This window comes from Poecilia reticulata, chromosome 15 (assembly GCF_904066995.2).
Source record: "Poecilia reticulata chromosome 15, P_reticulata-male-v2, whole genome shotgun sequence".
Lineage (NCBI taxonomy): Eukaryota > Metazoa > Chordata > Actinopteri > Cyprinodontiformes > Poeciliidae > Poecilia > Poecilia reticulata.
The window spans coordinates 12,536,349-12,546,480 of record NC_088844.1 but is presented as its reverse complement, the minus strand read 5'-3'; the positions used below and the strand labels follow the sequence as shown (position 1 = coordinate 12,546,480).

General features: G+C 41.8%; 1 protein-coding gene across 1 annotated transcript in view; it reads left to right on the top strand.

The window, feature by feature from the left end:
* The first annotated feature begins 889 nt into the window (after positions 1 to 889).
* pgbd5 (piggyBac transposable element derived 5) overlaps positions 890 to 10,132 on the top strand; it is a 34,035-nt gene continuing 24,792 nt past the window's right edge. Inside the window, exon 1 of the mRNA XM_008429276.3 lies at positions 890 to 1,695. Coding sequence (XP_008427498.1) covers positions 1,320 to 1,695 — 376 coding nt within the window. The 5' untranslated portion in view covers positions 890 to 1,319. The remainder of the gene's footprint in view (positions 1,696 to 10,132) is intronic.

Genomic DNA, 10,132 nt, shown 5'->3' with positions numbered 1-10,132 from the left:
AGGCGCGCAAACGATTTAAAGACAATACCACAGAAGAAGAAATAAAAGGGAGGGGCTTCCGATCTTAAAGTAACACGGTTAAAACAACGACAGGTGTTTCAGTAAGATAAGGAACAAGACAAATGACCAAAAAAAAAAGACATTTTGTGTAATTATAATAAAAGAGAATTACAACCAGGTTACACATATTTGTGTATTTAAAAAGTTATTGAACACTTAAGTAATTCTAGATCATTTCTTCATAATTTAAAATATCATATATACAAATATTTCCATAACAAAATACATATTTTTTGGATTGTGACACTTTGACCTCAGTAGGTATTGAGGGCAATATATAGTTCATTTAGAAAAAATAAGCAATTGGATTATAACACTGTTTTACTATTTAAAATAATCATCAAGTAATGTTATTATTGTTGTTTTGTATTTATGTAATTGATCTAAGGCAGAAAAATCATAGTCATATTTATTCTATGCATTTTTATTATTTTTGATGTTTAAACGTATCAGAAATAATCAACAGCTTTTAAGTTGAATACATGGTCTGTATTACTTACTTGAATTGTTTTTTTTGTTTGTTTGTTTTAATTACTAATAGTATTCAACAAATCTTTAATGGATGGTGGCACTTTTGGCAATGTTTTAGCTGTATGGAAGCAGGCATTAATGCAATCTTTTTCTACGTTTTATTTGTGTAGTCAAATGCTGGAAAAACTGGGCCACTTCCATAACACATTATTATTATTATTATTATTATTATTATTATTATTATTATTATTATTATTATTATTATTATTATTATTATTATTGCCATGAGTTATGAGTGCAAGTCCTCCCCTCGGTTTGGATCAGGAAATGTGATCTTATTGGTCGATGCTGGGGGGGGATTCAGTGTCAGGTGATGTGGAGGCAGACGGCTACTACTCCTCCTGCTCCTCCGTGGAGAGCGTAGATCGCCGTTCTATCAACCCGGATGCTGAGCACTGCCCAGTCGGCACAGCAAGGGGCGGAATTATTTCCCCGGACCTTTGAAGCACAGCTTTCCCTGGCTGCTCAGTCGTCTGGCCGCCAGGCTACATCCGAGCCGGGAGAGGAAGGTGGATTTAAAAGTGCAGCTTCCCTAGTGCACGGTAAGGTGCTGTGTGTCACGGTGAAGGCACACACATCCGTGTTCCTGCAAGATCTTGGCAGATCGTGACTACCTGCACGCCAGGAAAGACGTAGTGACAGACTGAGAAAGAGAGAGAGAGAGAGAGAGAGAGAGAGAGGAAGAAGGGAAACGGGGTGGGGGGAAAGGAGCATCACTGCTGAGGGAGATGGCCGAGTGCGGGCGGAAGGCGCTGTCTCTCCTGGAAGCGGCCCGCTCCCGGTACGAGAGCCTGCAGATATCCGACGATGTGTTCGGCGAGTCCGGGGATGACAGTAGCGACAATCCCTTCTACAGCACCTCGGGGGACTCCGACTCCGACAACTACCTAGCCGAGGCGGGCGAGCAGGAGCAGCAGCACCATCAGCACCACCATCATCCAAAACGCGGGGACAAGGATTGTGGCCACGGCGGGGGGTCTGGTGGCGGGTCTGCCGGCGGGAGCAGCGGGCCCCCGGGCTCCCTCACCCGGAGTCAGGCGGAGGAGGAAGGCTGGACGGAGACGCTGCAGGATGTCACGGTCCCGCCGTACAAAGAGACATACGGTGAGAGAGACACGATTCACGAAGAACGAATAAGGTCATTTGTGCAGTAGAGAAGAAATGCCCCCTGGCTTTAAGGTGAATGGAAACACACAGTGTGGGTTTTCAGGTCAGACAGGCCATTTCTCTGACTCTTACGACAATGTAGGGCAGTGATAACGCAGCTGAATGCACGCCTCCTTTCCGTCCTTGTGCGATGGAGAGGAGCGTGACACCGCACTGGAGGGTTAATGACACACGCTTAGCCTTTGATACTTCACCCCTCAGTGCTGTGATACACACGCTGCTGAGTTCATGTTTGATTGCAGTGCGGAGGGACATGCTGTGTAATTTAGAGAAGCAGCAGGGTACCTCACACAAACTGTCTAACTTATTCATAGGGGAATCAGGTAAACTGCATAAGCTTAATGCCAATGCTGTAGTTAAATCATTTCCAATTACATAACCAATCTTTAACCAATCTTATAGGACTACAAGTCAGTGAGTAGTCCTATATATACACACACACGCCTTGCCTTTCCATTCAGTCAGTCAGTGGGCAGGGCTAGAGCCATAAGTTACTGTAATCTGTGTGAAGTTTACAAGCTGTGCATGTTGACCAATGGGATGTCAGGGCCAAATGGACAGGAAATAAACCATGAAATAATAATTATTATTGTCTGAATAATTTTTTTAAACTGTTTTTTTTTATAATAGAAAAATATGTTCTCTTAATAAACACTACGCTGTGTGGTTCTCAGCTATATTTAATCTTAATATATATTTGGTGCCTTTTAGCACTTGCTACAAGCCTGGTTCAGTTTTCTTCCTCCGAAGAGAAAAGGAGACTTCAACGTGTGTGTGTTTTTGAGAACCCATCCAACTGCTCTGTCCATCCCTTTCAGTTTCTGCCTGTTTATCCATGGCAGCAGGGAATGCCAGTCTGTTTCCACAGCGATATAGAGCATCGTTGCAGCTTTGGATGCAGCTGCAGGCATGTGGCTCTGGAAGATATGAACCAAGCCCGGCTGTGCTCATAGCCTGTTTGTTGACTTTTTTTTTTACAAATGAGAACCCGGCGCTGGGTAAAGTGCAAGGAAAGCACTGAAGAATCAGAAATAACTTGCTTGCAAAAAAAAAAAAGAAAAGAAAAATAAATAAAAAATCCACCTTTTATATGATTAGAAACGTAAGAGCGCATGTGGAGGGATTTTGAGCCAATAACCAGAGTTCCCATGGAGATAAGGAAAGCTACAGGATGCTTTGTGCTTCCCACATCCTGAAGTGGGTGTTAGTTATTGTAAGGTAGCGCCCAGGTGTGTCTGTCTGTTTTAGTCTGAGGTGGATTTGTAAAAGAAAAACATTCAGTGTCTGTTTGCACATGGGTTTTGGCCGCTACTCTGTGAAGATAAAAACACATGAAGTGACAAAACTGTTTTCAGACTCATAGGCGTAGAAAGCGGGGGGGACAGGGGGGACATGTCCCCCTCAATATTGGAGAGTGTCACATTCGTCCCCCCCAATAATTTCACCTCAGTGGCGAAGAATTTTAAAATCTTCCACTTGCATGCTTTTATTTTGAAGGCGCACAACAGCGCATTAGCAGAGCTCTCCCTCCCCCCTCTGAACCGCTCAGAGTAAAGGCAGCAGCAGACGGAGTCAGAGAAACTCAGTTTGAATGAGGTAAACAATCTGTCAGGAATTTTGTCATGAATATCGCTCGTTTATAACATCTTGTTGTCAGTTTACTTTCATATATAGAACTAAATCTTTTTGGTTAAGCTGTTTTAATTCTGGAATAGTCACATGTCCAAAATTTTACTGCTAACTTTGTTTAAAAGTTAGCAGTAAATGATCACAATGATTTAGAATGAGACCGAAAAAGCAGCGAAATTTGCTTTTTTATTATTTAAAGTAAGCAACACCTGATCATACTCGACCACTTAACGTGTATTTATATATTATATTATTTAGATATTTAGGAGAACAGCAGTGCTAGAATGATGTTGAAGAAAGGTGAAGCTCTGGTGAGGTCTTCATTTAGTTTATTGAAATATGTATTAACTGTTTTAAATTTTTAAATAAGCTAAATTATTTTATTATGAGAGGAGCAGATCAGGCATATGAGAGCCAGGTGGAGTTTCAGAGTGTGAAGATATAAAAATAATATTAATTATATAAAAAATTATATTAATTACAGGAGACAATAAGAAAAGTGCTTGAGGAGAGGTTTAAAAATAAATTTGTGAACATTTTTGCAACATAGTAAATAGAGTTGAGATGTATAATAATGTATACATCTGAAAATGAAGTCGTTTAAATTCTCATTCTGTATGATAAAAGCATACTTTTTATATTTAGTTCACATTCTGACACTGTACATTACTGTAGTGTCTGTTGTAAATCCATGAATCCATGCAGGAACATCAGGCTGCAGAGAGTCAGAGGGAGGAAGAGACAGAAACACATATCCGTAGATATTTTAGTTAAATGTTTGCAGCTAAAAATGACAGGAGAATAAAAACATTTAGGCTTTTTGCTTCAGTGTTTTTTATGGCTCATGTTTGGTAAGTTACTGAATGCAGGGCTGGAAAGTGAGACTGAGTTAACAGTGAGGAGCTAAGGTGTCTGTTAGACGTGAAAAGAATCATTTTTTAATTTATTTTGTTGCACTGATGTAGAGAGTTGTTCAAGAAGAACACAACTTGTTTTTTAGATTTCATTTTTGTTGGTCAAACTGTTGTATTGAGTTTAAAACTGCAGAGTCCTATTTTATTATTTGTTTTTTACTTTGGTTTTAGAAAGAAGTAGAACCAGTTCAACTCCAAGTCAATTTATATCAGTGCATTTTGACCAATAATCAAATGTCTTTTGACCAATAAGATATATCAGAATCTGGTAGCCTGTCTGTGCTACCAGAGTATGTAGCTTGCTAGTTGTGAGGCAAATGCTAAAGTGAGTGTTCATCCTGGAATCCTGATTATTGGATTGTAAATAGAAACGTGTTAGAATACTTGTTCCTGAAACAAGGGTCAGATTAGAGTAACGCATTACTGATGTGTTGATGGCATAATTGTTTGACATTTCTGCTCAAAATATTTACTGATCTGTCAGGTTTCCGATATGCGTCCCCCCAATGACAGACTCGCTCCTACGCCCTTGCCTCGAACACTCTAAAAGGCAATACCTATTCTTACTTAAATTAGGTTTGTATGCTTTACTCAAGTCTCACTAAATTGTTTATTCAACTTAAGTAATGTGAGCAATGTACATGTTTGGCCTGAGAAAAGTACAAGACTACGTTATTTTGAGTAAACTGGATTTGACTATTTTTGTCACTGGAGTGAATGCTTCAGCTCAGCGGTGCGCATGCGCAGTAAAGTGCGGGAAGCTTCCATTGGAAGAAACAGAGCTTCTTTAAAGGTGAGTTATTCGTCTTCAGTATATTTTCATGTGCCATGTAAGCCTTTACTACTCGCATATATGGTTACAGGTTAATTTTTCTTTGAAAAGATGACGCATAAAAGTCTTTGCAGGCTAATATGCTAATGTTAGCATTGGCTCATGGGTCCAACATTAGCTAAAACTGCCACGCCTTTTACTTGAGAGCCTTTAAAGTTTTTGTCCATTGTTGTGGAAAAAAAAACTTACCAAGCACTGTTCAGGTAAAATCACTCAATCAGGTTTATTTATGAATTATGCACAATACAGAGAGCTTGTAGGACAGTTAATCATGAAGCAATTCTGGATGGAAACCTCTGCCAGGCAGAGACAACACATGAGTCTTTTACACACATTAAAGTTAATTTTAAATTGACTTTTCTTATGTCTAGAAGAATGAATTTCTAAACTCTTAAACATACTTAGGAGTCAAACAACTAAGAATTATCATAATTAAGCTACCCAATTTCATGTGTTTTCTAGGAAACCCAACAAAACAAAAAAATCACATAAGTGCAGTGAAGGTATAGATAAGTGTCCGTTCAAAACCCAACAAGAAAGCGCAGATTTTCCATCTGGAAAGTAGGTAAAGCGTAGAAGCAGGAACACTGATCGCCTGCTCAGGAGGATTTGTTACCTCCTGTCATAAAAGTATAAATCTTCACTCTCTGCTTCGGTCACTCGACAGTGGACCAGCAATAGTTCTTTGAGTGGAGAGCCTTTCAGAAACATCTAAACTAGCTGTTGCTCTGGACATTGTCCTCTTTGGTGTCAATAGTTGAAGTACTTGATACTTGGTAGAGTGAAGTTTTGCTGCTCACTCTATTGCTCTGTTGTTTCAGATTTAAAGTCGTGATCTAGATGGACATTACAGACAGGTTGTCCTTCACAGTGGTTGATGTGGATTCAGGTTGTTCCTTCCTTCTCGCCCCTCTCCCCCACTTGGTCTCGGCATTGCTGCAGCGAAATCGTCCCCCGTCTCTTTCCTCCAGCTTCCTGTCAGTCCAACTGATTCTGGTGTTGGATCTTTGGGTTGTCCAGATCGTCCCTCAGGAAATGTCCATGTTGTCCACATATGAAACGAGCGTCAACAGTTCAGAGTCTTCTTCTCTCACAGCTCTGAAGCATGTTTAGCTTTTCTTCCTCTACGCTGATACTGGGCAGCAGACCAGCAGAGGTTGTTAAAGCTCAGTCTCACACAGTTTTCAGTCCAAATGCCCAAGAGGAGACTGAGAGTTGTCCCCTGGAGGTGATGGAGGTCTTTTCTGTCTTCTTGATCCTCCAGATCTTCTCGATCATTTTCATCGGCTGGTTTTGAAGGAGGGACATCATCTGGTCCATGGGAGGACAGATGGGAGGAGTTTTGTCATTTTCCTTGTTGTTTTCTAATCATATATATTTATATTTATGAATCTTATTTTAACCTTTTACGTGATCATATAGTTTTAGTCATTTATTATCCATCCAGTATTATGGCTCCTGTTTGTGGAACAGTTTGTCAGAGAAACCTGAGGGCTAATTGTTCGTACAGCTCTTAGTGTGAGGATCTGTTTTTCTGTGTATTTAGTTTTGAGGTTTTTCTGTGTCTGGATCTGTTTTCCCCTGTGAGCCTCTGTGCCGTCTTGATTGTTCCCAGATATGTCTAGTCTCCCTAATTACCCTCTGTGTATTTAAGCCCACCTGTTGTCCCTGTTCTTTGTCAGATACTTGTCATATGTCGTTCGTTGTTGACCTTTAGTCAGTCTACTCAGTTGGACTGTTAAGTCCTGAGAGTCTGTACAATTAGTCGTCGTCAGTTGAACTGTTTGTCCTGAGTCGACGTTAGCTCTAGTTCCAGCTGCTCTGTTCGTACCGGTATGAGCTTAGCCTCCGTTTCTGCCGTGCTGCCAGTTCCTGGACTGTTGTGAGCTTCTCATCATTAAATAATCATCATCATTCATCTATCTACACCCTGGGCTTCGTCTGCGTTGGTTCCCTCAATTTAGAAAACTCAAGGAATCACCTGCCTTATTTACCTTCCCTATGACTTGTGTTTAGTCAGAATGCTGGATTTGGGGTGGAACCCTCCATGCATGGTCAGTAGTTTCCGAGTGGTCTTCATCTCTTCCTTTGGCCAGCTGATTATTCCTGCAGGGTCTCTGATTACTGGTAAGACATAGCTGTTTATCACATGGATCTTGTTCTTGCCATTAAGCTGGCTTCTCAGGACTTGCCTTATTCGTTGGAGGTATTTGGCTGTGGCTCCTTTCCTTGTGAAAGGAAAGGAGCCACCTCATTCAGGTGGCTCCTTTCCTTTCACAAAGGAAAAGGAGCCTCATTCAGGTTGCCATTTGCTTGTGGTATTCCCAGGTACCTGTAACTGTCCTCAATGTCTGCTATTGTTCCTTATGGGAATGAGACCCCTTCTGTGTGGATGACCTTCCCTCTCTTTGTAACCATCTGCCACACTTCTCTAGTCTGAATGACATCCCAATGTCAGTGCTGCAGGTCCTGGTGGTGCGGATCAGTGAGTCGATGTCTCGCTCGCTCTTGGCTTACAGCTTGATGCCATCCATGTAGAGGAGGAGAATTTTGGTGGCTGCATTCTTGAGTCGGTATCCGTGGCCAGTCTGGTTGAAGTTTGGAGCCATCCCGTTCTTCCAAACAGCGATGGTGGTCAGAGGGGCTTCCCCCCCCCATTGCTCCTTCCCACCTGCCTCACCCGGAGAGCCAGGCCGCCGCTGCTGGGACCTCTGTCCATGGAGCACCGGCTCCTTCGTCCAAAGAGGCGCAGGCAATTCTTCTTTGTGGCTGTGTCCTTGAGCTACAGGCGCGCCACCTGTAGCTCTGTATGTTTTTTTTTTTTTTTGCCACCATTCAGATCACAGCCACGGGGGCGGGGTTATCTGCCTGCGCCTGCTTATCAGCAGGTTTCTGGAGGTCCATATGGTGGCTAGGGTGAGCCACATCTCCATGAAGTCTTTTTTTGCTGTTTTCCGGTGGCTCACCCCATTCAGTACTAGCTGCGTGTCGAGGACCTCCCTTGCTGGCCAGTATGGGAATTGCAAGGAGCCGGCCTTTGCCCACAGATCCACAGCAGCGCTGCACTCCCACAGATGGTGCCTCACCGACTCCGGGTCGGGGGCAGATGTTGCGGGAGTGCATGACGCCTCTGACCGGGAGGATCCCATGAGCCACCATCCTGAAGTCTGTTTGGAAGGACAGGATGGCTCGCGTTGATGATTTGGCTGAGGGGGTTCAGACCTATGCAGAACAGCAGTGGGGGCAGAGAGTTTCCTGGAAAGAATTATGATTCTTTCCAGAGTTTTTGATTTCTGCCCCATTTGATTGACACTTGTGCAAGTGTTTTTTTTTTTTATTTTATTTTATTTATTTATTTATCTTTTTATATATATAAATATACTGCACAGAAACATCTGCACAATTGGTTTGCAGTTGCAGTTTTTTATTCATCCATCCATTTTCTTACACCCTTGTCCCTTAGTGGGGTTGGTAGGGTTGCTTAGTGGGGTTGGTAGGGTTGCTGGTGCCGATTTCCAGCTAACGTTCCGGGCGAGAGGCGGGGTACACCCTGGACAGGTCGCCAGTCTGTCGCAGGGCAGTTTTTTTATTTATTTATTTTTTAAATATATACTGCAAACCACTTGTACAATTGGTTTGCAGTTGCAGTTTTGTTTTTTTGTTTTTTATTTATATATAATGCAAACTGCAAACCACTTGCACAAGTGTCCACTGCTGTTCTGCATCTGAACCCCCTCAGCCAAATCACCAACAAGACTGGCTACGGATACCGACTCAAGAATGGGGCCACCATTAATGTTACCCTAACCCTCCTCTACATGGATGACATTAAGCTGTACGCCAAGAGCGAGCGAGACATCGACTCACTAATACACATCACCAGGATCTACAGCACTGACATTGGGATGTCATTCGGACTAGAGAAGTTTGGTCGGATGGAGGGAAGGTCGTCCACACAGAAGGGGTCTCACTCCCAGAAGGAACAATAGCAGACATAGAGGACAGTTACAAGTACCTGGGAATACCACAAGCAAATGGCAACCTCGATGAGGTCACAAGAAAAGGAGTCACAGCCAAATACCTCCAACGAATAAGGCAAGTCCTGAGAAGCCAGCTCAATGGAAAGAAAAGGTCAGTGCAATAAACAGCTACGCCTTACCAGTAATCAGAGACCCTGCAGGAATAACTAGTTGGTCAAAAGAGGAGATAAACACCACAGATGTTAAGACTCTGAAACTACTAACCATGCATGGAGGGCTCCACCCCAAATCCAGCATTCTGACTAAACACGAGCCGCAAGGAATGTAAATAAGGCAGGTGATTTCTTGAGTTTTCTAAATTGAGGTAACCAAACCTTTTTGGAATCCTTTACCGTAGCGATTTAAAATAAAACCTACTGGGCGTATGTACAGTAAAAAGAGGAGTGGGCCCAAAACTGAACCTTGGGGAACCCAAGCAGAGCAACGAGGTCCCAGAATACTGAAATATTAAAACTGTACAATTCATGTTTAAGGTCAGAAATCAGCAACTTCCACCCAATATACAGAGAGGGCGGTTATAATTTAAGAGGTGAAGGACATTTTTAAAAACATTGTATTAGAACAACTATGCAGAGTTTTTGTTTATTGGTGCGTGGAGTAGATGTATAGAATGGATTGAATGATGAGTTCAAAAAAGTAGAAATATAAACCAGCTTAAAAAACTGATTAAAAAGGAGCTATGTTCTATAAGATGACTGTTTTAAAGTCTGTAAATACTATTGATGATATAAATACTGTTTAAATAATGGGACATCTTTAAATGTCCTGTAAAATGGAAACAAGTTGTCTCGTTTTGATGTTTTGACAGTTAATTGATTATAAATTGATAAGTATGAAAGGGGCAGGACATTATAAGATATTACATCTTCTACCTGCTCCTTTTCAAAAAGAAAATATAAAATTTGCATGTCACTTGGGCATAATAATTTGTTTTACCTCTTATTTCTGTAGTCTGTTTC